The sequence below is a fragment of the Mchenga conophoros genome, linkage group LG6, assembly GCF_057382185.1.
Source record: "Mchenga conophoros isolate Kocher_MC1m ecotype Shallow Benthic linkage group LG6, M_conophoros_male_GT1.1, whole genome shotgun sequence".
NCBI lineage: Eukaryota > Metazoa > Chordata > Actinopteri > Cichliformes > Cichlidae > Mchenga > Mchenga conophoros.
Window position 1 is genome coordinate 4,874,020 of NC_140531.1, and position 26,970 is coordinate 4,900,989.

Consider the following 26,970-nt stretch of genomic DNA (forward strand, 5'->3'; position numbering starts at 1 on the left):
TGCATGAATGGATGAGTGAGGCATGTGGTTGAGGCATGATTGAGGCAATGCTTAGAGTACTCAGGTGGAGTAAAAAACTGCCATATAAGAACCAGTCCATTTACTAAGTTGACCAAGTGCAGGTGTAACAGTTGTTTGCCAACAGTCGATCTTTATTATTCATTAATATTTTTAATCCCCTGCAGATTGACAGTTAACCATGTCACACACTCAAGGCTTGTGTTTCTGAGCTCATGAATAACTGTTTTTAGGGGTTTTAAAAAAATTATTTTTCTTTAGACTTGTGGTCCTCACAGGGCAACCACTAAAAATACACAGAATATAAAGTTTTTAAATGAGCTCAACCTTAAACACATGCATCAGTACTATTAATCAATTTAACACTGATGGCAAACATTTCTCTGCAGAAAAAATATTCTTACTTTTTACACTTTTTGCATAGCAGCGTGTTTTATTACTGTTTCATTGCGACTTTTCTTAAAGTAAGGGTTTTTAAAAGTTCTTCCACCACGTGTCATTTCAGCAGACTCAGCTAATAGTCTTCTGAAATGTAAACCTTGTGCCAGTTTCCCTGTACGGTGACAATAAAGGAATCTTTGATAATAGATGATAAATAACTTTTGGTGGTATAGAAGAAATTTGTTTACTCTTTAACAGGAAGGAGTGCAGAAAAGTGAAGATGTTCATGTATGTTTTAATCTGATTCAGTTTATGTTGTTAAATCATTGAATAGTGGATGAAATATGTTTGTTTGTATGTTTGTGTGTATGTGTGTCACTTATGGCTGAGCTGTTCCTTTTGCAGTGTTTATTGTGTGCAGTATTATGATTATCACACTCAACTCTGTGTCCCTGATAAGTGTTTAAAATGTTTTTGAGAGTTTTCTGCCGTCGTGAAAAAGGGAGAAGCGGAAGGTAGCTTTCATTAGTGAGAACAGAAAAAAAGACCCCTCCTGTATGCATTTCTTGTGTCAGGTGGCGCCACCTGCTGATCAGGAGCAGTATGCACCTCTGCGACTGTGTTCTCAGTAATACGGTATTTTACTGCGGGTCACTTGCCGTATCTTAGGGGAGGTTGCTGTGATGTTCGGTCATGTTAGCGAGGAACGGAAATCGACCGCAAGTAAGTGTAAGTGTTGTTTATTTATTTGTCTGCCGTGTTTTCTCTCAGAATGTCTGAATTGAGGCCCTCCTCATTCTCGGATGGTTCACGCGGCGTAACGGTGATCTTTGATCCGTATTTCACAGCGCTGGGACGGCGCGAGCAACAGAATTTAATCTGGCACGTTAAGCGCAAACAATCCTGTGTTGGGTGTTTTTACTAACTTTGACTGATCCGTGGTGTTACCCAGAGCTTAGAGAGAGCGCTGTTTAAACACAGACCGTGTTTCTTGCCGTATGGTGTCATCTGTTATTCACTTTTAAAAAATAAAGCGACCACAGCGAAAAAAGCACAGTAACATTTCTTGACTTTATTTCTACTTTACTGGCGTCCACGGCTTTGTTGGCACATGCGCGGAGTTTGTAAATACTAAAGCGCGATATAGTTTATTATCTAAAAATAGCGACGTGAACGCGCATATTATGTGAGCCACACTTCCTTTACGGAAGATTTCAGTGTTTCCCTGATTGCTGGCTCCTTACTGTTAGCAAACGTTTACTCGGGCTACCGTCTTGTCACGGGGGTTATCGCAACACGTAGATGCGTGGAGTATTTCTAGAATCATAATTTCCTAAAGTCAGATGTAATCGCTCAGTGTGGGGGAAAGAATCACAACTCACAATAATTTCTGTTGAGAGCTCCAGCAGATGTTCTTAATGTACAGGCTGTTATCAGCTACCAGCTGCTCTTTGTGGATGTACACACTTGAATTCAGCCAGATGTCAGCAGACGTTTCATAAGTTGTCTTGGCTGATTTCCATCCTCAACACTGAGAGGACACTGCTTGTACTAACTTTTTACTAGGCAGCCACTGTGCACCAGTCACACACTGCTCTTTACTTTAAATCCATCACAGTACAGCAAGCTGACCTGTTTATCCAGCACTAACCTGTTTATCCAGCACTAACCTGCAGAGCAACCTTATTAGAGCAAACAAGAATATTATCGCTAAAAATCAAGATCGCCTGATTTTGTACACTAACACTATCACTGGGTGAAATCCGCCCCAAACCTACTTTACCCTTTATCACTATTGCCGGTGACAATCACCCGAACACAAGACTGTAGAAAAAGCGGGCTTTGGGGTAGGGAAACACCCAAAGACACTTCAAAGACAATGCTGAAGCTACACAGGGACCCATGACACTCAGAGAAACGCAACTTATTAAAATCATGTAAATGCAAGTTAGTCTGCCTCAGTTTGTTGTGCAGCATGTTTCACAATTTAAAAAAAAAAAAGCAATGTCACATGTCAGGACCCTATCTGACTTAAAAACATGAGGACTTGCATGTTAGTTTCAAATTTCCAGTTTATCCAGCTGAACTGAGCAGTCCTTATCTTTAAATCTAACCTCTCTTCTTCTCCTGCCTTTCTTATCTTTCCCCATCTCTGAGTGAAGTTAGCTATTTTCTTTCTCTGTGAAATACAACAGTTGGACCTTTAGCTAGCAACACACTGTGCTACAAGCAGTTTGAGCGTTTGCTAATGTTTGCTGAGCTTATAGTTGCATTTGAAATAACCTGCCACAACATGTTACACCTTTATTGTTGCTCCTCTTCTGTATGGCTAGCTAGATGCTGAAGTAGCACAACAGCAACTTGTGGGTACCGGTGTTGTGCCAAAAAGTGATTGTCTGCCAGAAACTGATTGCCGTCCGCGGGAGCGCGCGCAGCTGCTTAAAGCTGTAGCGCCCGGATTACTTGCGTTGCCAGCTACTTCCGTACAACTGATATAACGGGCGGGGGGGGGGGCAAACAAACACATTTATGCCTTTGTTATTAGGCAAAGGTATGCATATATGAAACTTCAACGTTTCTTGTAACTGAATTATGACGCTTTTCAGAACGTTGCTTTCGGTGTGTAGCGCAGTCACGAATGACTACACGCATCACGATGGAATAATTAATGCCTACAGGTTTAGTATGCCTACTCTCGTTGTTCATATTTGTTATAAGACTGTCGAATAGTAGTTAAAACAATAAAGACCATTTGTGCCAGTATCACCATGACTCTTTCTTGTTTGTTCAGAATAACGACTGAGAACATGGCATTTTAGCGCTACCAAAAAGTGATTGTGGCCTATAACTTGTCACTGAAACAATATTTCTGCTTCAAACTTGGCGGATGTCATTCAGAAGGGTCATATGCCAAATATTACATCTCAAACAGTCCCTTAGAACTGCTGGATAACCTGTAAAGGAACATTAACATTGATAATATGCCATTTTCAGCCTGCCAAAAAGTGATTGTGGCCTATATCCTGTCACTGAAGCAATGTTTCTGCTTCAAACTTGGTGGATGTCATTCAGAAGGGTCCTATGTGACATATTATATCTCAAACACTCTCCAAGAACTGCTGAAAAACTTTTAAAATAACATTAATACCGATAATATCTCATTTTCAACCTGCCAAAAAGTGATTGTGGCCTATATCTAGTTAATGAAATACTATTTCTGCATCAAACTTGTTGGGTATCATCCAAAAGGGTTACATGTGACACATTATATCTCAAACAGTCTCTAAGGACCGTTGAATAACTATTAAAGGACCATTAATACCCATAACATGCCATTTTCGACCTGCCAAAAAGTGATTGTGGACTATAACTTGTCACTGAGATACTATTTCTGCTTCAAACTTGGTGGATGTCATTCAGAAGGGTCATATGTCAAATATTACATCTCAAACAGTCCCTCAGAACTGCTAAATTACCATTAAGGGAACAATAAAACTGACAATATGCAATTTTCAGCCTGCCAAAAAGTGATTGTGGCCTATATCCTGTCACTGAAGCAATGTTTCTGCTTCAAACTTGTTGGGTATCATCCAAAAGGATGATATGTGGCACATCATATCCCAAACAGTCTCTAAGAAATGCTGAATAACCTTTAAAGGATCATTAATACCCATAATATGCCATTTTCGGCCTGCCAAAAAGTGATTGCCACCTATATCTTGTCACTGAAACAATGTTTCTGCTTCAAAATTGTTGGATATCATCCAGAAGGGTTACATGTGACACATTATATCTCAAACAGTCTCTAAGGACTGTTGAATAACTATTAAAGGACCATTAATACCCATAACATGCCATTTTCGACCTGCCAAAAAGTGATTGTGGACTATAACTTGTCACTGAGATACTATTTCTGCTTCAAACTTGGTGGATGTCATTCAGAAGGGTCATATGTCAAATATTACATCTCAAACAGTCCCTCAGAACTGCTAAATTACCATTAAGGGAACAATAAAACTGACAATATGCCATTTTCAGCCTGCCAAAAAGTGATTGTGGCCTATATCCTGTCACTGAAGCAATGTTTCTGCTTCAAACTTGTTGGATATCATCCAGAAGGGTTACATGTGACATATTATATCCCAAACACTCTCCAAGAACTGCTGAATAACTTTTAAAAGAACATTAATACCCATAATATGCCATTTTCGACCTGCCAAAAAGTGATTGTGGACTATATCTTGTCACTGAAAGAATATTTCTGCTTCAGACTTGCTGGAAGTCATTCAGATGGGTCATATGTCAAATATTATATCTCCACCAGTCCCTTAGAACTGCTGAATAACTTTTAAAGGGACAATAATACCTATAATATGCCATTTTCAGCCTGCCAAAAAGTGATTGTGGACCATAACTTGTCACTGAAACAATATTTCGGCTTCAAACTTGTTGGATATATTCCAGAAGGGTTACATGTGATATATTATATCCCAAAAACTCTCCAAGAACTGCTGAATAACTTGTACAGGAACAATAAAACTGACAATATGCCATTTTCAAGCTGCCAAAAAGTGATTGTGGCCTATAACTTGTCACTGAAACAATATTTCTGCTTCAAACTTGGCGGATGTCATTTAGAAGGGTCATATGTCAAATATTACATCTCAAACAGTCCCCTAGAACTGCTGGATAACCTGTAAAGGAACATTAACATTGATAATATGCCATTTTCGGCCTGCCAAAAAGTGATTGTGTCCTATATCTTGTCACTGAAACAATGTTTCTGCTTCAAACTTGGTGGATGTCATTCAGAAGGGTCCTATGTGACATATTATATCTCAAACACTCTCCAAGAACTGCTGAAAAACTTTTAAAATAACATTAATACCGATAATATCTCATTTTCAACCTGCCAAAAAGTGATTGTGGCCTATATCGTGTTAATGAAATACTATTTCTGCTTCAAACTTGCTGCATGTCATTCTGAAGGGTCCTATGTGACATAGTATATCTGAAACAGTCCCTTAGAACTGCTGAATAACCATTAAGGGAACGATAAAACTGATAATATGCAATTTCCAACCTGCCAAAAAGTGATTGTGGCCTATATCTTGTCACTGAAACAATATTTCTGCATCAAACTTGTTGGGTATCATCCAAAAGGGTTACATGTGACACATTATATCTCAAACAGTCTCTAAGGACTGTTGAATAACTATTAAAGGACCATTAATATCGATAATATGCCATTTTCGACCTGCCAAAAAGTGATTGTGGACTATAACTTGTCACTGAAATACTATTTCTGCTTCAGACTTGGTGGATGTCATTCAGAAGGGTCATATGTCAAATATTACATCGCAAACAGTCCCTCAGAACTGCTAAATTACCATTAAGGGAACAATAAAACTGACAATATGCCATTTTCGGCCTGCCAAAAAGTGATTGTGGCCTATATCTTGTCACTGAAACAATATTTCTGCTTCAGACGTGTTGGGTATCATCCAAAAGGATGATATGTGGCTCATCATATCCCAAACAGTCTCTAAGAAATGCTGAATAACTTTTAAAGGATCATTAATACCCATAATATGCCATTTTAAGCCTGCCAAAAAGTGATTGCCACCTAAATCTTGTCACTGAAACACTATTTCTGCTTCATAATTTTTGGATATCCTCCAGAAGGATTACATGTGATATGTTATATCCCAAACACTCTCCAAGAACTGCTGAATAACTTTTAAAAGAACATTAATACCGATAACATGTCATTTTCAACCTGCCAAAAAGTGATTGTGGCCTATATCTAGTTAATGAAATACTATTTCTGCTTCAAACTTGCTGCATGTCATTCTGAAGGGTCCTATGTGACATAGTATATCTCAAACAGCCCCTTAGAACTCCTGAATAACCATTAAGGGAACGATAAAACTGATAATATGCAATTTCCAACCTGCCAAAAAGTGATTGCCGCCTATATCTTGTCACTGAAACAATATTTCTGCTTCAAAATTGTTGGATATCCTCCAGAAGGGTTACATGTGACATATTATATCCCAAACACTCTCCAAGAACTGCTGAATAACTTTTAAAAGAACATTAATACCCATAATATGTCATTTTCAACCTGCCAAAAAGTGATTGTGGACTATATCTTGTCACTGAGATACTATTTCTGCTTCAAACTTGGTGGATGTCATTCAGAAGGGTCATATGTCAAATATTACATCTCAAACAGTCCCTTAGAACTGCTGGATAACCTGTAAAGGAACATTAACATTGATAATATGCCATTTTCGGCCTGCCAAAAAGTGATTGTGTCCTATATCTTGTCACTGAAATAATATTTATTACGCACATAATGACCTGACATTTCTTTTTAAAAATTAAAATAAACAAATTTTAGATTGTAAACATTGTCTTATCTAAATATAAGGATAATTTCACGTTTTGGAAGGTTTTCGTTCATTCTGTCATAAAATATTTCTTTTTTTAGAATATTACTTTGTCTTTTCCCTTTTAAAAAAATGTTTTTCCGATTTAAATTTACTCAACATCCTGTTGCTTAGAGCTCAATTGGTAGGCCTAAAGTGCTTCAATTAGCCGAGTGTAAGAAAAGCGTTACAGAGTCATGGACCCCACTCTTTATTCCGATATCCTGTCGTTTAAAACCAATGGAACCTTGCCTAGTGGCTTTTCCACCACACAAAAGTGCAATTTTCGTCGAAAGGCAAAGAACTTTGAGGTTCAAGGTGAGTTTGTCGAATGTTTTACGTATTTTTTTTAGCTTTCCACTGTTTGCCAAATTTGAGTTTAATTAACAGCTGCGCACAACAGCGAGCAAAAGTAGGGCATCCTAGTTACGTCTCTTGAGGAATACATAATAATTGTCCTAAAACATGTATAGTGTGTGTTCTAATTCCCAAGTGAACAACATCATCGCCATCACCGCCATTACTAGGTGTGACGGTGTTGTAACTACTACTGACTAGCTTTGGAAGTTCGTAGTGTTTACAACTTAATTCTGTTTGAAAAATTTAAATGGGGATTTTTTTAATGACACCAGCCACATATTATAGTTGTCTTGTAATATTTCTAAAATGAAAGACATAATTTGACAAAAAGGAATAATTTAGAAAAAAGAGAATTTATATTGTGAGATCACGTGGTCTGTTCGTGTGTTGTTTTTTATTTTGCTGTGCTAATCAATACACGTGTCAGCAATACAACAGTCGCTCACCCTTAATGAGGTTTTTTTTTTATTTCAAGTAAACAGCAAAATGCCCTGCTTTTGATTTTTCAATGCGTGCACTGGCTCATAACTGTAATTCATAATGAACTATGGTGTGTTATTTAGTAAATATTTATAATTAAACATTAACTCTTTGGTGTGGTACATTGCTATTGTGGAAATAATTCTATTTACAAATACATATCATGTGTTTTTCACCATGTTACATTACTGTAATAATTCAGCATTTATGACTATATTATAGCTGATTAAAACTACTCATGTATTTCTTTTATTTCTTACAGATGGCGAGTTGTACTACATAAGGCACAAAGGCACAAATCACTGCATTAAGGCAAAAGTGCTGTGTGGGCCCAACAAAGCCAATGAAGTTTTCCTTGATTTTCATGCCAGCAGTGGTGGTTCGCACTGTGGCCAGAAAAAAACAAGAGAAGCAATCTCAAAAAGATTTTATTGGCCTGGAATGTCAGAGGACATACATTTATGGGTCTGTATACAACTTGATTATACATGCATATTGTTTGTCTCGCAAAATGTCCTTTATTGTCTTAAATTTCAAGTTAACAAGTGTACTAGTTAGCTGTTGATGTCTTATACGTGTTTTTATTGAGATTTTTATGATTTAAATTATTATAATGATTAGATTATAATAATATTATTTAAATGATTTTGCCCTTCTTTCAGGTGACTCAGTGTGTGGCATGCCAGGCCAGCAGTGTCATCATTAAAAAGGAGGTGGAGTACACACCGATACAGGTAAACATTTTAGGTGTATTTTTTCCTGTAAATGGTTTGTGACATAATACATAAAATAAAAAACATTGATTAAAATTAAAATTACTATATTGAAAATAACGCATTGCTAATGATTTCTGTGTTTAATAGGTCAACCAGCCATTTGAGCTTATTGGAATGGATTTAATTGGTCCACTAAAAATGACTTCAAATAACAACCAGTACATATGTGTACTTATTGACTACTTAACAAAATGGCCCCAGGCATATCCTTTGAAGTCCAAAAGTGCAGAAGAGGTAGCAAAATGCATTCTGAAGTTCTTTTACCAGTTTGAAGCACCGAAGCGCATTCTAACGGACCAGGGGAAGGAGTTTGTGAATGAAGTAAGTAAGAAACACCTAAAATCCATTACTCAGTTAGAATTAAATTAACTGTCTAACAAAGTGTTATCTTGTTTTACTAGTGTAATGTGGTTATTTCTTTCTGAATTCAGATCAACCGAAATGTTTGCAAAATACTAAACATTGAAAGGAGTCTCTGTGCCCCATACCACCCGCAGACAAATGGGTTGGTAGAAAGGATGAATGGGACCATACAGAGGTATAATGTTATTTACGCATCTCATATGTTCATATTTTTAATTTGGTTTTACTTCATATCCCAATAACTGCTTTGTTATTTAATTTTGTAGAGCACTTTCCAAGTTGGTCAATGAAAAGCCAGAGGAATGGGACAAACATTTGGATCCTGTCATGTTCGGCCTGAGAACCAAGCGCCATATGACCACGAAGTACTCACCCTTTTTTTTAATGTTTGGTAGAGAGGCAAGGTACCCTACTCAAATCCCAGATGAATACAGAGTAAGTTATTTTAAATAACATTGTTGGATTAAATACATAAGACTTTACATGTCTTTTATGGAATTTTTTTTGATTGTCATATAATAACACATCCCTTTTCTACATCTTACAGGTGGACAGCAGTGTGGAGGACATTTTGTCTGTTGAAGAGGCAACAGAAGAAATTCTCAAGCTGGATGAAGTCCTTCAGACTGCTATTTCCAATAGCAAAAAAACACAGGCAAAATATCAAAACAAAAATAAAGGCAGACCTAGTCCGAGTTTTACAGTCGGCATGAAAGTGTGGAGGATGAACACGAGGAGCCAGCAGAGGAAAGGGGGCAAGTTAGACCGCAATTACCTCGGCCCCTACACAATTGCTGCAATAGCAGGAAAAAGTGTGGATCTTTTGGACAGCAAAGGTGTGACAATACCAAAAATTAACATCGATCATTTAATGGTGTTCACAGAGGAACAGCCAAGAATTCCACATAAGTTGTCAAATGCTTCTTCTTCTTCTGAGCCATCCACCACTACCACATCCACAGTCGGGCCCCCAACCACCACGTCACCCTCTGAACCATCGACCACCACATCCACCTCTGTACCATCCACTACCACGTCCACCTCTGAACCATCGACCACCACATCCACCTCTGTACCATCCACTACCACGTCCACCTCTGTACCATCCACCACCACATCCACCTCTGTACCATCCACCACCACGTCCACCTCTGTACCATCCACCACCACGTCCACCTCTGTACCATCCACCACCACGTCCACCTCTGTACCATCCACCACCACATCCACCTCTGTACCATCCACTACCACGTCCACCTCTGTACCATCCACCACCACGTCCACCTCTGTACCATCCACCACCACGTCCACCTCTGTACCATCCACCACCATGTCCACCTCTGTACCATCCACCACCACGTCCACCTCTGTACCATCCACCACCACGTCCACCTCTGTACCATCCACCACCACGTCCACCTCTGTACCATCCACTACCACGTCCACCTCTGAACCATCGACCACCACATCCACCTCTGTACCATCCACCACCACGTCCACCTCTGAACCATCGACCACCACATCCACCTCTGTACCATCTAACACCACGTCCACACCTGAAATTTCCACCACCATGTCCACACCTGGGTCAGACACCAACGCATTGTCCAGTGCTGCTCTGGGCACGATGCATGCCTCCACTGCCTCTGTAATATCTACAGTAGACCCCTCGATCATCAAGAGTATGTTTATTCGTTTTAAGAAGTGCTAAAATTATTGTTGTTTTTGGAATAGCATTTACTGACTACGTAGTCTTTAACTGTTGATCCAGAATGGTTATCAGTTGCGGCCTCATGTTTTCAAAAGTTCTGTCTATCTTTTAGTCGTAAAGAAAGATTAATGAACAGTAACATACAGCTGAATAGCCCTGAGGATGTGTTCCTTAAACCTGGAACACTAATTTGCAGTTAGGTAATACTGTCACTGTCACTTTTGCATTAGTCTTAATCACAAAGCATTCTGAATTATTCATAAAATATTTAACTTAATGTGCAAACTGACATGTAATAACCTAAGGAACACTAAAACTCATCTAATATCATCTTCTTATCATGTCTAAAAGTAGTCAGCTGAATTATTTTACAACCATTTATAGTTGTTGATGTTGTTGTTGTTGTTTTTTTGTGTTGTATTTTAGTTAGTTGTGTTTTTTTTTTTGGGGGGGGGGGGGGTTCTTTTTTTCTACGGTCCATCCAGATACTACATTAATTTTTGTAAACACTTTACAGATGTGACAGATGCGTGGGAGGGAAATAAGACGTATGTACTCATGTCAAAAATCGGACCATACAAGATTTTCTTTAATGACATTTACAATACAGCTCCCCAAAGGGAACTAGAAAGTGAGGTAAACTGACATTTCTTTATTATTGTTTTTATGCTTACTGTTTCCTACAAAAAATGTTTGTAGCATAACTAATTTTAGTTAATTTATTTAAAAATTGAAAGCAATTACTGTGAATCTCTTGTTGTAATTCCAGGTTATTAATGCTTATCTGACTGTCTTGGTAAGCAAATTCAACCAAGACAGTGCTGAAAGAGCATTTATGGTTGACACCTATGAAATGACACGGGTATGGAAGAGGAATAAGCCAAAAATTAAGGTATTAAACAATATTCTGTCATTAAGTTGTCCTTAAAAGCTTTGCAATATGTATTATCAGTGAGGTGGGTCTATTTAACTTTGTTTTTTAATGTATTACAGATTGACCCAGTCGTCTACAAGTATATTTTGGGAGTTGTCAATGAAGGTCATCACTGGATGCTGGTGGTAATATTTTTTTCATACTTCATGGTCATTTCGGTATAGACTAGTGGGTGACCAGTTAAAGGAACAATATAAATACATTTTAAAACATTCTCCAAATTGGACAATTTGGGAATCATTTGCAATTAAGAAGAGACACAATATATAAGAGCATATTACTAAGACATTGTATGTCTTTTTAAAATTCTTTTCTCACCCATCTTGATCTTATGTTCAAGCATAAATTAAGTAGTGCATTCATTGTGCCTTGCGAGACACAAGTACATAGTCAATTTTATTTATTTGTAACTCTAGTGCTTCAACATTTAGGTGATCAAACCTGCAGAAAAGAGAAGCGTGTTTCTCGATCCACTTGGTGAAAGCATAAGGAGAGTCAGACAATGCCAGGACATTTCAAGGTAAATTTGTCTCTGCATATATGTTAACACAATGTAAATCCAGTAGATGAAAAAAAATCTAAAACTCAGCAAGTGACATTATAAATTACCTTGAAATTGTAGTAGTTGCAATGATCTTTAAAATAATCTGTCTAATGCATTCTCATCTCACATTTTGGAGCTGCTGGATGTTGCCAAATATACACAAGCTGACACATTCCGTTCATTTTTAAGTCTTTGATGTCAAAGGTATACGCTCAAAGACAATCATTTTTTCAAATATATTTTAAAAAGTATGAATTCCAAGCATAGTACTTTATTGTATTTAACAATCTTGTTGAAGTATCACAAATCTCTCAATTAGAAAAATCAACTTATTCTTTTTCTGAGGACTGCACCTTTTGTGTATACAGTATTTTAAAATGAGTTACGTAATTACATTTGTAAGTTATGCCTCATTTAATCAAAAACAAATTTTGTTGGGATCCTGGGTCTATCGACCAAGGGTTTTGAGTTGTCTAGTGTCCCTGTGATTTTGTATTATGGCTTATGTTCAAAGCTGACTTTGTAACCCTGAGTTTATTCTATAGAGAAAAGTGTCATATTTTTGGGTTGTTGGATTATGTTTGGTTCCCAGATTATTTAGTAATTTCCTCCTGTATAGCTGTCCTCTGTGTATCCCACTGTATGACTGTTCATGTAGTTAGGTAACTTCTTGTGCCTTGTTTATCGAACTGTAGCACAGTTTCCACCTTTCGGTCAACAGCACTGGTGTTTTGTTTTCCTAATTTGGCCAAGATGTCCGCTGGATGTCCTTCCTCTGGCTTGTACCAGTACCCCACACGCGCCTTACATGTCTAGGTTTAACATGCAAATTGTTTATACATAACAACTTATTAATCCCTACATATGTCTTTCAGGTTTTTCATGAGACACAGAGGGCTTAATGCATCAAGATGGGCATGTGACACACTGCCTCATCCTATTCAACAGGATGCAACTTCATGTGGTGCCTACGTATTGAAGGTATGTGTAAGAGCATGACTGAAATAAACATAATGAATAAAAGGCATGCAGAATCTGCAGCAATAAAGACCAGCTCTTGGACCACAAATTAGGATAAATTATATGATCAAATATACATATTTTTCACAATTACTTAGATTAATTTCCATATGTTAGTGGCAATGACGTTAACTTCATAACTACTTAAATGGTGTAAGAGTAAACGTTGATAAGATTTCAGCTTTCAATATTTTATGTTCTGAGTATGTAACCGTCCATGGACTTATAAATTTTTTCTGAAATTCCGCAATTCTTGGAGCAAGATGCTCTATTGCCATCCCTGGTTGTAAATGGTCAGTTATGTTGTGTTTTTATGTAGTCACCCTACCAGCTGTAGCAGTCAATGCATTCTCTGGTATGCATCAGCTAGACAATTTTTCCAGGAGAACTGCCACTCACTAAATTAATTGTTTTTTTGCAACCATTCTGTTGTGAGATGTTTGTGTGAAAATCTCACTAGATCATTAGTTCCACAAATGCTCAGCCCAGCCTATCTGCAAGTAACAACAATGCAACGCTCTAATTCAATTCAGTATACTTTTTTCCCATGCTGATGCTCAATGACAACCTCCGAAGTTTTACCTTGTGTACATGCCGCAATGCATGTCTGCCATGTGATTGGCACGTGATTAGGTATTTCTCTTTACGAGCAGCCTTTTAGGTGTAACTAATAAATTGTCCAGTAAGTGTATATGCATATGTCAGCTACGATGTCTGAACATTTAGCAACGTTTTTGAACGTGTTTTTAACATTGTTCTTTTATTGCTATATTGTTATTATGTAGTCATGCAAACAGAGTCCATTATTATTAAAATTAAAGTAATTGCTTTTTGTTGTTTAAGATGACCTGACTGACCTATGCCACTATTGTGGGAACCACGATGGTGACACCAAATGGGTAAATGCTTATGTTTTACATGTCCATAGCCCTTTCAGTCTAAAAAGATGAAAAAAAAAAAATCACAAAACAAAAATATAATTTTAAAAATTTTACAAACTATGTGGATACATCATCTGACTTATTGTAGTTGTAATGAATGGTGGACTGCTTTATGATCTGAGTATTTTGCAAAACTGTTATTTAAATACTTCTTTGTATACCACTATTAACATAATACTTGTGTTTCCTTGTTTTGTCTAATTCAGATTGGCTGTGACATTTGCCCACGGTGGTACCACAGGGGCTGTGCAAAGACGCCCTGCAAGAGCACAGAAAAAAAATTTGTCTGTGAAGCATGCTGGTCAGACAGTTAGGATCTCTGGCAATTTTTCTAAGTCTTTGAAATGTTTGTTTTGTATCGTTGTCTTCAATAATATTAATTCGTTTATTTATTTATTTTTTCATTCATTCATTTATGTTTGTGTTGCTGTGTGTGCTTCTGTATTGTTAACTACATTAAAATTCAGATTTGATTTGAATTACTTTCTAGGATTATTCAATTATTTCCTGTTTCCTAACATGTTAGCACTATAGTTACTGTGGTAAAAGAATTAATATATATGTTGTTTAATGGTTTACTGGTGTTCAGCTTCCACAATACCCCCCTTTTTCTGGTATATTTGTTAGTTTATTTAAATTGGTGGTTTCTTCTTTAATTGGATGTTATTGTTATTGTTTTTTTATTTTCGTTTAAATTAATAAATGCTGTGTTGGAATTACATGTTTTTACCTTTTGTTTTCTCTTTCCTATTACTTATTGTTCCTAATTTATTTATGGGGGTCTCCTCCCAGCTGTTTCCATTTGGAATATGTCACATGTAACCCTTCTGAATGACATCCACCAAGTTTGAAGCAGAAATAGTATCTCAGTGACAAGATATAGTCCACAATCACTTTTTGGCAGGTTGAAAATGACATATTATGGGTATTAATGTTCTTTTAAAAGTTATTCAGCAGTTCTTGGAGAGTGTTTGGGATATAATATGTCACATGTAACCCTTCTGGAGGATATCCAACAATTTTGAAGCAGAAATATTGTTTCAGTGACAAGATATAGGCGGCAATCACTTTTTGGCAGGTTGGAAATTGCATATTATCAGTTTTATCGTTCCCTTAATGGTTATTCAGCAGTTCTAAGGGGCTGTTTGAGATATACTATGTCACATAGGACCCTTCAGAATGACATGCAGCAAGTTTGAAGCAGAAATAGTATTTCATTAACTAGATATAGGCCACAATCACTTTTTGGCAGGTTGAAAATGACATGTTATCGGTATTAATGTTCTTTTAAAAGTTATTCAGCAGTTCTTGGAGAGTGTTTGGGATATAACATATCACATGTAATCCTTCTGGAGGATATCCAAAAATTATGAAGCAGAAATATTGTTTCAGTGACAAGATTTAGGTGGCAATCACTTTTTGGCAGGCTTAAAATGGCATATTATGGGTATTAATGATCCTTTAAAAGTTATTCAGCATTTCTTAGAGACTGTTTGGGATATGATGAGCCACATATCATCCTTTTGGATGATACCCAACACGTCTGAAGCAGAAATATTGTTTCAGTGACAAGATATAGGCCACAATCACTTTTTGGCAGGCCGAAAATGGCATATTGTCAGTTTTATTGTTCCCTTAATGGTAATTTAGCAGTTCTGAGGGACTGTTTGCGATGTAATATTTGACATATGACCCTTCTGAATGACATCCACCAAGTCTGAAGCAGAAATAGTATTTCAGTGACAAGTTATAGTCCACAATCACTTTTTGGCAGGTCGAAAATGGCATATTATCGATATTAATGGTCCTTTAATAGTTATTCAACAGTCCTTAGAGACTGTTTGAGATATAATGTGTCACATGTAACCCTTTTGGATGATACCCAACAAGTTTGATGCAGAAATATTGTTTCAGTGACAAGATATAGGCCACAATCACTTTTTGGCAGGTTGGAAATTGCATATTATCAGTTTTATCGTTCCCTTAATGGTTATTCAGCAGTTCTAAGGGACTGTTTCAGATATACTATGTCACATAGGACCCTTCAGAATGACATGCAGCAAGTTTGAAGCAGAAATAGTATTTCATTAACACGATATAGGCCACAATCACTTTTTGGCAGGTTGAAAATGAGATATTATCGGTATTAATGTTATTTTAAAAGTTTTTCAGCAGTTCTTGGAGAGTGTTTGAGATATAATATGTCACATAGGACCCTTCTGAATGACATCCACCAAGTTTGAAGCAGAAACATTGTTTCAGTGACAAGATATAGGACACAATCACTTTTTGGCAGGCCGAAAATGGCATATTATCAATGTTAATGTTCCTTTACAGGTTATCCAGCAGTTCTAGGGGACTGTTTGAGATGTAATATTTGACATATGACCCTTCTAAATGACATCCGCCAAGTTTGAAGCAGAAATATTGTTTCAGTGACAGGATATAGGCCACAATCACTTTTTGGCAGGCCGAAAATGGCATATTATCAAAGTTAATGTTCCTTTACAGGTTATCCAGCAGTTCTAGGGGACTGTTTGAGATGTAATATTTGACATATGACCCTTCTAAATGACATCCGCCAAGTTTGAAGCAGAAATATTGTTTCAGTGACAAGTTATAGGCCACAATCACTTTTTGGCAGCTTGAAAATGGCATATTGTCAGTTTTATTGTTCCTGTACAAGTTATTCAGCAGTTCTTGGAGAGTTTTTGGGATATAATATATCACATGTAACCCTTCTGGAATATATCCAACAAGTTTGAAGCCGAAATATTGTTTCAGTGACAAGTTATGGTCCACAATCACTTTTTGGCAGGCTGAAAATGGCATATTATAGGTATTATTGTCCCTTTAAAAGTTATTCAGCAGTTCTAAGGGACTGGTGGAGATATAATATTTGACATATGACCCATCTGAATGACTTCCAGCAAGTCTGAAGCAGAAATATTCTTTCAGTGACAAGATATAGTCCACAATCACTTTTTGGCAGGTCGAAAATGGCATATTATGGGTATTAATGTTCTTTTAAAAGTTATTCAGCAGTTCTTGGAGAGTGTTTGGGATATAATATGTCACATGTAACCCTTCTGGATGATATCCAACAAGTTTGAAGCAGAAACATTGCTTCAGTGACAGGATATAGGCCACAATCACTTTTTGGCAGGCTGAAAATGGCATATTGTCAGTTTTATTGTTCCCTTAATGGTAATTTAGCAGTTCTGAGGGACTGTTTGAGATGTAATATTTGACATATGACCCTTCTGAATGACATCCACCAAGTTTGAAGCAGAAATAGTATCTCAGTGACAAGTTATAGTCCACAATCACTTTTTGGCAGGTCGAAAATGGCATGTTATGGGTATTAATGGTCCTTTAATAGTTATTCAACAGTCCTTAGAGACTGTTTGAGATATAATGTGTCACATGTAACCCTTCTGGATGATATCCAACAATTTTGAAGCAGAAACATTGTTTCAGTGACAAGATATAGGTGGCAATCACTTTTTGGCAGGCCGAAAATGGCATATTATGGGTATTAATGATCCTTTAAAGGTTATTCAGCATTTCTTAGAGACTGTTTGGGATATGATGTGCCACATATCATCCTTTTGGATGATACCCAACAAGTTTGAAGCAGAAACATTGCTTCAGTGACAGGATATAGGCCACAATCACTTTTTGGCAGGCTGAAAATTGCATATTGTCAGTTTTATTGTTCCCTTAATGGTAATTTAGCAGTTCTGAGGGACTGTTTGAGATGTAATATTTGACATATGACCCTTCTGAATGACATCCACCAAGTTTGAAGCAGAAATAGTATCTCAGTGACAAGTTATAGTCCACAATCACTTTTTGGCAGGTCGAAAATGGCATGTTATGGGTATTAATGGTCCTTTAATAGTTATTCAACGGTCCTTAGAGACTGTTTGAGATATAATGTGTCACATGTAACCCTTTTGGATGATACCCAACAAGTTTGATGCAGAAATAGTATTTCATTAACTAGATATAGGCCACAATCACTTTTTGGCAGGTTGAAAATGAGATATTATCGGTATTAATGTTATTTTAAAAGTTTTTCAGCAGTTCTTGGAGAGTGTTTGAGATATAATATGTCACATAGGACCCTTCTGAATGACATCCACCAAGTTTGAAGCAGAAACATTGCTTCAGTGACAGGATATAGGCCACAATCACTTTTTGGCAGGCTGAAAATGGCATATTATCAATGTTAATGTTCCTTTACAGGTTATCCAGCAGTTCTAAGGGACTGTTTGAGATGTAATATTTGGCATATGACCCTTCTGAATGACATCCGCCAAGTTTGAAGCAGAAATATTGTTTCAGTGACAAGTTATAGGCCACAATCACTTTTTGGTAGCGCTAAAATGCCATGTTCTCAGTCGTTATTCTGAACAAACAAGAAAGAGTCATGGTGATACTGGCACAAATGGTCTTTATTGTTTTAACTACTATTCGACAGTCTTATAACAAATATGAACAACGAGAGTAGGCATACTAAACCTGTAGGCATTAATTATTCCATCGTGATGCGTGTAGTCATTCGTGACTGCGCTACACACCGAAAGCAACGTTCTGAAAAGCGTCATAATTCAGTTACAAGAAACGTTGAAGTTTCATATATGCATACCTTTGCCTAATAACAAAGGCATAAATGTGTTTGTTTGCCCCCCCCCCGCCCGTTATATCAGTTGTACGGAAGTAGCTGGCAACGCAAGTAATCCGGGCGCTACAGCTTTAAGCAGCTGCGCGCGCTCCCGCGGACGGCAATCAGTTTCTGGCAGACAATCACTTTTTGGCACAACACCGGCTAGGGTTGCCAACCGTCCCTTAAAATACGGAATCGTCCCGTATTTAGAAACAAAAGTACACGTCCCGTATTGAGCTAATAAGGGACGCACTTTGTCCCGTAATACAGTGAGAATCAAAAGTAGTCTATAAATGTTAATGGAATTAACACTTTGTTTGAAAACATAATTCCCAGCCCCTCTCCTGCTTTGTGACCAATGAGCTGACACCACACTTATGACAATTCGAGTATGACAATTCAGATTACCACTCATCTCATTGGTCGAGGAAAGGTCGCTTACGGAGAAAATACCGGAAGACAACAAATGACCACAACAAGAAGCATGGCCAACAGGGAAACAAACGCCGACACTGCGGTGCAAGTCTCGGACGACAGTACACCTAAAGCTGGGCAGACACTGTGCGATTTTTTTCAGTCACGTTATTCAGCTCCTGCTCAAACTGCACGATTGACTCGCAGGGGTTAGAAGTTGGTAGGTCACGATGCAGGATCTCACACTATACGGCCCGATGCTCTGATGCGACCTGAGTGCTCACACTGTGCGTCCATAACACGAAGGTTATAACAGAAAATCTGTCGCTCTCTCTCTGTCTTTCACTCACACAGACACGCACACCACCACCATCAACTTTGCTAAATTGCTAATGAAAAACATGATCAGGCAGCTGTGACTGAGCAGCATGTAAATCCAACTATTTTCACGGTTGTTGTGGTCGTGATAATTTTGTGATGCCACATCGAAAAGGCTCGGATGAGCTTTCCAAAGTTCTACAAGTTGTGCCTCCATCGCTTGTGTCCAGATCACACGCTGCACAGCCGTGCTGCTCCGTCTTTTACACCAACGTTTACGTGTTTGCGCGCGAGCAGTGTGAGCGGCTGTGGTGACACCCTCACGAGCGATTGATGATCGGGAGCTGGTCGTGAGGTGTTAATCACTTCTCGTTACCCCACGTATACTACACGACGCACGATGAAGGCCAAAATCGGTCCGATCACTCAAAAATCGGCTCAAAATGGGCCTAAAACCGCACAGTGTGAGCCCAGCATTAGAGCAGCAATGTTTGTTCCCCTCAGAGAAAGGGAAGAATGGGAAAAGGAAAACACCTGGCTGGAAAAAGTTAATATGGGCATGTGCAGTGAATATCAGCGCTATGTGGCCAGAAGTGTGATAATATAATTTATTTTGTGTAATAAACAACTGCAAGAATAGATGATTACAACAAATAGATGACTAATACATAAAAGTAATACATAGATGAATAATGATGATGAGTTATGATGCGTAATCATGGGAACAAGCGGGTTTACAAACAGGAGCAGCTGATTAGCATTAGAAAAGCTGAAATAATACCTCAACTGAAGCCAATTGTACTAAATGCACTAAATGTGCACTGTTAGAAGAATATTTTTCTTTCTATTGTTTTCTATTATTTTAAGTTAAGCAGGACAGAGTTCTTTTAAAGAAAGATTTACTTATATTCTCAAAAGTTAAGCATGACAGGCTTCTGTTTAAGAAAGAGACCTGTTTTATTGTGTTAATGTTGTCATTTTGAGCTAAAAATAAATGGCTAAATGATCATTTGTTTCACATGTGTTCATATCACAAAGAATACACATCTACTTAAATCAAATTCAAGTCAAATGGTTAAAAAAATAATTTCACACACAAAAAAAGAGCTAGAAAATTCACCACACTGGGAAGGGTGAAGACAATTGGGTCGCCCGGCCCTGGCCACGAGGTGTCCCTTATTTATTTTTCAGGGAGTTGGCAACCCTAGTACCGGCAGTCTTTCCGGAGTTGTGCTGAAAAAAACAAAACAACAGAAATTTGTTTAAAAATATAGGGAGTAAAAGTAAAAAGTTGTCAGAAAAATAAATACTTAAGTAATGTACAGATACCTGAAAATTCTATATAAGTATTTTTACTTTGTTACTTCCCACCTGTGATTTTGGTACTCACATTTTTAACATGTTTAAATTAACTAATGGTTTTGTATCCACCACCACAGTGAAGGAGGAGTTCAGTATAATCAATACCTCTCTCACTTTACTTAGGTGTGTGTGAGCAATGTCAACATTCTGGCATTTAGGGTTATTTTTAAGGGTCATTCCATATAACATAAGCTAAATCTAAGAAGACTGTTATTTATTTATTTGTATAAGAACTTTATACCAGGTATGTGTGAAGTAACAGAAACAAGCATTGATTTCATGGATGTTTTCTTTGTTTTCTGACAGCTCAGAAATCTTCAAAAGCGCTTTTGGGGTAGATTTAATGGGTCATATCACCAAGTGGTCAGAACAGTCTAAAAGATGTCCTTTCCATCTATATTTTATACCAGGCTCAACGTCTAGGTGTGATTCCTTAAGGATAAAATCTTTTTCAAATTCATGTTTGCTAATGCTTGATTAAGAAAGTGCAAGGAGGGAGTAAAAATGGGCCAGCGTTACAAACTGACAAAACAAGAATTTGAAGGTTTAATAATAATGGATTGGATTTATATATGGCGCTTTTCAAGGCACCCAAAGCACTATTCATTCACTCTCGCATTCACACACTGGTGGAGGCAAGCTATGGTTGTAGCCACAGCTGCCCTGGGTCAGATTGACAGAGGCGAGGCTGCCATATCGCGCCATCGGCCCCTCTGGCCAACACCAGTAGGGTAAAGTGTCTTGCCCAAGGACACAACGACCAGGACAGAGAGCCCGGGGATCGAACCGGCAACCTTCCGGTTACAGATACGCTTCCCAACCCCCTGAGCCACAGTCGCCCAAACAATTTCACAAACAATCACTTCAGTCACTTCTTTACCATAAACCTGGGCTCAAGCTATATTTCAACCAGCCCCATGTACTGTCTATAGTTATACATCATACAGTAATGATATGATGGTAAAATGTTGCATGCCTTGTGGGCGATCGTGGCTCAAGAGTTGGGAGTTTGCCTTGTAATCAGAAGGTTGCCGGTTCGAGCCCCGGCTCCGACAGTCTTGGTCGTTGTGTCCTTGGGCAAGACACTTCACCCGTTGCCTACTGGTGGCGGTCAGAGGGCCCGGTGGCGCCAGTGTCCGGCAGCCTCGCCTCTGTCAGTGCGCCCCAGGGTGGCTGTGGCTACATTGTAGCTTGCCATCACCAGTGTGTGAATGAGTGGATGGCTTTGGGGTCCTTAGGGACTAGTAAAGCGGTATACAAATACAGGCCATTTACCATTTGCCTTCACTGTATAAGCGAACATAAAAAAACAAATTGCTGATTCCAAGCGGTTCACATGGCATGCACTCACTGATTTATCATGGAATAATCTGATAACGTAATGCCTTTTAAAAAGAAGAAAACATTTATCCTTGAAAATTCATGTTCATTATTTGTATTATATCATTAAATATGCAAAGGATATATTTAACAAAAATCTGGTACAAACTAGAAAAAGAGAATGTTTGCCTTCAAAATAAAACGTTGTGCTTACCACTGCAATACATTTGAAAAGGTTTCAAATTTTTTACTTTGAATGTTATTGTGCTCCATTTCCAGTTTGTGTCAAACTTTCCACATGAACTACCACTAGCAAGTAGTTTTCTAATGTAGGATCTAAAGGATAGCTGAAAACTATAACTGAGAAATACCTTGTCTCTCTCTACAGACATCAGTGGAGAAACAGACCACAAGGACTGAGCTGAAACTCTTACCACTCTGTGGACAAGAAGAAGAACCAATAGCTGACTCATTTTCCACAAGGCTATCAGATCACAGCCATTTATTCAGCCACAGTCATTACGTTTCACTGCTGTGGTAAGTGCTAGTGGACTGCTATATCATATTGGGACACTGTAAATGTTGACCTAAATCCTCCAGAGCAGATTCTTTTTGACTTTTTTTTTTGTCATCACATGACAAATTCCCCAATGCCTCGATGGAAAGTGTTCTTGAGCCAGTACCTGCGATGGTCCAGCACAGTCACTCAAGCCTTCGCCCTGTCCATCATCACATTTTGTGTCATATTTCCTCTGTGCTGCCATCGTCTGCTGTACTCTTACTACTTCATTAAGTCCATGTACCTCGATTCTATGAGTGAAGTGGTGCTGCGGGAAAGCCTAGATCGAGGTCAGGAGGCTCTGCACTTCTGGCAGAGCTCTTCAACTGCAGCAACGTCCAGATTCAACAACTTCACTCAACATCCTGAACTGCTGGTCACTGTGGTAACAGCCAGGCGGAAGGAGGCACGGGACTACCACTACCTGCTCCAGGTAATGCTGCAGCTGAGTAACATTGTGGGAAGCTGTGGGGAGCAGAAGTGCGCGGAGGTGCTGGTCTGTGATGTGGAGAGTGGCCCGCAGGAAAACCAAGATGCCAAGGTGCTGGAGAGCCACTTCAGGGTGGTCCGGCGTTCACCTCAGGAGCAGCAGAGCATACAGGAGCGAATTAATACCTTTGAAAAGGAGAAGAGGGATTATGTCTTTTGTCTCCGCAGAGGCTGGGATCTGGTGAAGCCTAAAAATATTGTCGTTCTAGAAGATGATGCTTTGCCAAGAAATGACTTTTTCATTGTTATAAAGGATTTGTTGTCACGTAGGTTTGCTCTTCACACTCTTTACATCAAGCTATATCATCCTGAAAGGCTACAACGCTACTGGAACCCTGAGCCATACCGCATTCTGGAGTGGGTGGGGCTGGGATTGGTTGGCGCAACGGCTCTCCTCCTCAGCTTTCCTTACTGGAACCCTTGTTCTTTCTCGTTCACCCTGTCCGCTACCCATCTCCTCTTTTTCACTCTATACTTTATGACCGCTGCAGAGTTGTTGGGGCGGCATTACCTTCTAGAAGTCCGGAGAATTTCCCCACAGCTGTATGCCGTCTCGCCAGCTACCGAGTGCTGCACCCCAGCCATGTTGTTCCCTGGCAATGCCTCATTAAGGGTGGCTGAGTATCTAGACAGTTCATTCTGCTACAAAGGGCATGCTAAAGACATTGTTCTGTATCAAATGGCCAGGACAGTCCCTGGGCAGAGGTCCCATAGTGTAGAACCCAACCTCATCAGTCACATTGGGGCTTATTCCTCAGTCAGAGCTAACCCATCCAGGCCCAAGCTCCTCTAACAGAAGAAGAAGAAGAACTTCTGACTGCAAGGTTCACTTTAATCTGGTTTCTCCTTCCTGGGTTTTGCTTTTTTACCATCTTCTAGACTCTTTAGAAATCTTAACAAATTACTCAGTGAATGTTGGTTTGGTGATTTGCATTGAAAACTATCAAGGGATTCGATCGATATATTAGTAGATGTCTACGTTCCAGCTTGTAGACGCACATGTGTTTTTAGTTCTCCATCTCTCTGATATACATTTATTTTAATCCACCCTGCACAAATAGTGTAAAAGGTGGTGATGGTTTTTCTTCAGAAGAGGTTGAAAACCACACAAATTAATGCAGGAAAATAGCATGTCCTAAATTATTTTATATAGAAATGTTAGATGGCAGAAAATGTTACTTTGACCCATACCTTGAAAGCCTCTGCCACTTCTTTATTGCCAAATCATCTAACCCACTCTCACTGAGCTGTGTGGGACCCTTCTGGAAAAAAAAATGTAAACGGTTCTCTTCTTTGTTTACCTTTTTAAAAAAGAAGCCAGATGCTGCCAGAATGCCTGTTTTTCCTTTGTCTGTCCTTTGACTGTTAAAGGATTTATTCGTTTTTTATATACAATAATCACAGTAAAATAAAATGTAACTCCTTAGAGTAAGGAGAGACCAATTCACCAGACTATGCCTAAAGTTTCTAAAGTTAAGTTACAGTGGAACTGGTGTGTGAGAGCGATAGCTGATTTAGTCGCCTGTCGTGTTTACATATTTACACTAACCTTTTGCAAATATGAAAGTGGGTAGAGCCATTGGCTGTTGTACTCTTAGATTGAAATCGGTTTTAATATTGTATAAAAGCTAAACATATCCGTATTTTGCCACCTGGGATTTTCCTCCAAAATGGTACGAGCATTCAGAAGTCAGCTCTAATTGCTGTTTGCTGCAGATTTTCTTTTCAGTTGTCTCACACTCGCTTTCTTTCTCTAGTTATGCCTGTGTGTGTATTTGCATGTGGTGATGAAATATGAGCCCTGGCTCATGAAAGACTAATGTCTGAGGACGACATTCCTGGTTTGCGTGTGGATTTCTTTGTTTTAATTTAACAGGTTTAGTGATGTAACAGAATGTACACTAGTGGCGGTTCACTCACAATGAACAGTCTAAAATTTTGGTTTCAGCTCAGGCCTGCTCTTTGATTTGATTTGATATACCTTTATTAGTCCCACAAGGGGAAATTTCATAAGGCCTCCGACCTATTGCATGCAATGGTGGCGCCATCTTACCCTCCGACCATACATACATTACAAAAAACATCACATGGGGAAGACGGGTCAGAGAGGTATAACAATGGAAAATGCACCACATGAGGAAAGATAAGGAGAAAAAAATAACTCCCCCCCCCCCCCCCCCCCAGACTGACCTCCAACAGGGAGATCAGTTTGAGAACAGAAAAAAAACCCCACCTCTGCACATGAAAAAACTCTTAATACACCAAAGAAACACATGACAAGCAACAGGGGAGGGTAAAGGGTGAGAGACAGCCGAATTAGACGTTTGCTGGTCTCCTTGATCCCCGTCAGCATCGGATTTCTTAGTTACTGCTATTAACCTTTTGCATGTGGCTCCTATAAAGCTTACACTGATAAGAGCACATTTATCACTGAAGTGCACAGTACTTGTTGACACACTGCCCATGAGTTCATTCAGTAGACAGAAACGCTTTCTGTTTTGTAATCCAATGCTGAGCTGGTTGAGCAAACACTCCTTCCTGCTGATTCTGAAACAAAAACCGCCTGCTCTTCCTAAAAACACCGAAATTCTGTTTTACTGACTGGCTGCAAGCTCGTTAGAGAGTATCAAAGTGAATCTTGGCCAGAAACGGGAAAATGAGAAATTTGCCAAATGTACACATCACATCACATACATCACAAATTTGCCTTATTTTAATCTTCGTTTTTTGTTAGATTTTTTTTTTCTAAATTTGAGTGAATGTTAGCAATTCATTAAGGACTGAAATATTAGAAAGCACAAAATGTCTTAATTATATTATTTTGTGTTGACAGGAGATAATTTATTTGGTAAAGGGCTAAGTGACAAACCGGATTTATCTACAAGCGTTATATTTTATTTGTGGCTGGTTTGAGTAAATGCCATTATCTATGATTACTGGTCTGATTTTTTTCTTTACCTATAAAGAACACTTATTAATTAATTAATACACACCACACACATTTAGAACATAAATTAAAATATGACAGAATATCAGTTTTAAATAAAAGAAAATCATTCAAATCAAATCATTGATTTGGAAAAATTATTAATATTTTGTTTAAAAGAAGATAGATGTTCACTTTAGCTGTGGCTGTACAAGAGAAGTTATCAGAGCTGACTGCTTCGGTTTTTATTTGGGTTATTTGGCTTTCTCATATATACACTGGATGTATTTCATTTCTAAATCATCAATATTGATGTGACTGTTCACTGTCATAAATATTTAATTTGAGTTAAAATTGTGTGAGATTTAAAGGATTTTCTCTTTAATGCTTCTCTTCTGTATGGATGTTGGTCAGAATTATTGAATGACCTGAACTGAGTGATACATTTAACTACTTCTGCTGTTTGTTTTTTGTTTTCAAGCACTGATATTTTTACTCTAGTAAGCTGAAAAATTGTATTTCAATTTTCACTTCTGATTTGGATTTTCACATGTCTTGTTTTCACTGTGATTCTTTTACTGATTTTACAATTAATACAATAAATCTTTTGAGTTTTGAGTTACTTGTCTCTCTGGGTGTTTGTATTCAAGCACCATCTTTGTTACTGTTCAGGATAAACCCAATAAGGTGCTGGATGGGGTTTTAAAGATGGGGAGTTCTGGACTTCATTGCACACGGTGAGACAAACATTGAAGCTGAACCATCCAAGCTGTTGCCATGAGCCAGGTGCTTAGCTGAGCTTTGGTGTCCCCGAGATTAGCAGTGTCCTTCAGAGAGCTCTCATAATTCTTCCCAAAACATCGGATCCCTTGTTCTTGGGTTAGAATCTCTGACCTTTGGATGCTGAAGGTGTTTTTTGTCAGATTCATCAATTGGATTGATGAAGTC

The 26,970-nt window shown here is 38.4% G+C and overlaps 1 protein-coding gene across 4 annotated transcripts; it reads left to right on the top strand.

The window, feature by feature from the left end:
- Positions 1-1,016: 1,016 nt before the first annotated feature.
- Positions 1,017-26,640, top strand: pgap4 (post-GPI attachment to proteins GalNAc transferase 4). Of its 4 annotated transcripts, XM_085275926.1 has the most exons (14): positions 1,067-1,122; positions 7,936-8,138; positions 8,336-8,407; positions 8,537-8,770; positions 8,881-8,987; positions 9,079-9,247; positions 9,360-10,494; positions 11,041-11,159; positions 11,293-11,415; positions 11,517-11,582; positions 11,889-11,977; positions 12,877-12,982; positions 13,865-13,920; positions 14,169-14,255. In XM_085275926.1, the coding sequence occupies exons 1-13, from the start codon at positions 1,083-1,085 to the stop codon at positions 13,871-13,873; spliced, it is 2,472 nt and encodes an 823-aa protein (XP_085132052.1). In that variant the 5' UTR covers positions 1,067-1,082; the 3' UTR covers positions 13,874-13,920; positions 14,169-14,255. The 4 variants fall into 4 exon arrangements, with proteins under 4 accessions (XP_085132053.1, XP_085132054.1, XP_085132052.1 ...); XM_085275927.1 differs by lacking the exons at positions 7,936-8,138; positions 8,336-8,407; positions 8,537-8,770; ... (8 more) ...; positions 13,865-13,920; positions 14,169-14,255 and adding an exon at positions 22,437-26,640 and having other exon boundaries at positions 1,017-1,128; XM_085275928.1 differs by lacking the exons at positions 7,936-8,138; positions 8,336-8,407; positions 8,537-8,770; ... (8 more) ...; positions 13,865-13,920; positions 14,169-14,255 and adding an exon at positions 22,437-26,640 and having other exon boundaries at positions 1,034-1,122.
- Positions 26,641-26,970: the final 330 nt, after the last annotated feature.

Excerpts from the sequence above, each read along its gene's own strand:
- pgap4 (XM_085275926.1), top strand. The coding sequence starts at position 1,083 with ATGTTCGGTCATGTTAGCGAGGAACGGAAATCGACCGCAA. Across the intron at positions 8,408-8,536 it reads TGGAGTACACACCGATACAG|GTCAACCAGCCATTTGAGCT; the intron begins GTAAACATTTTA and ends TGTGTTTAATAG. Across the intron at positions 11,160-11,292 it reads AAAGGGAACTAGAAAGTGAG|GTTATTAATGCTTATCTGAC; the intron begins GTAAACTGACAT and ends TTGTAATTCCAG.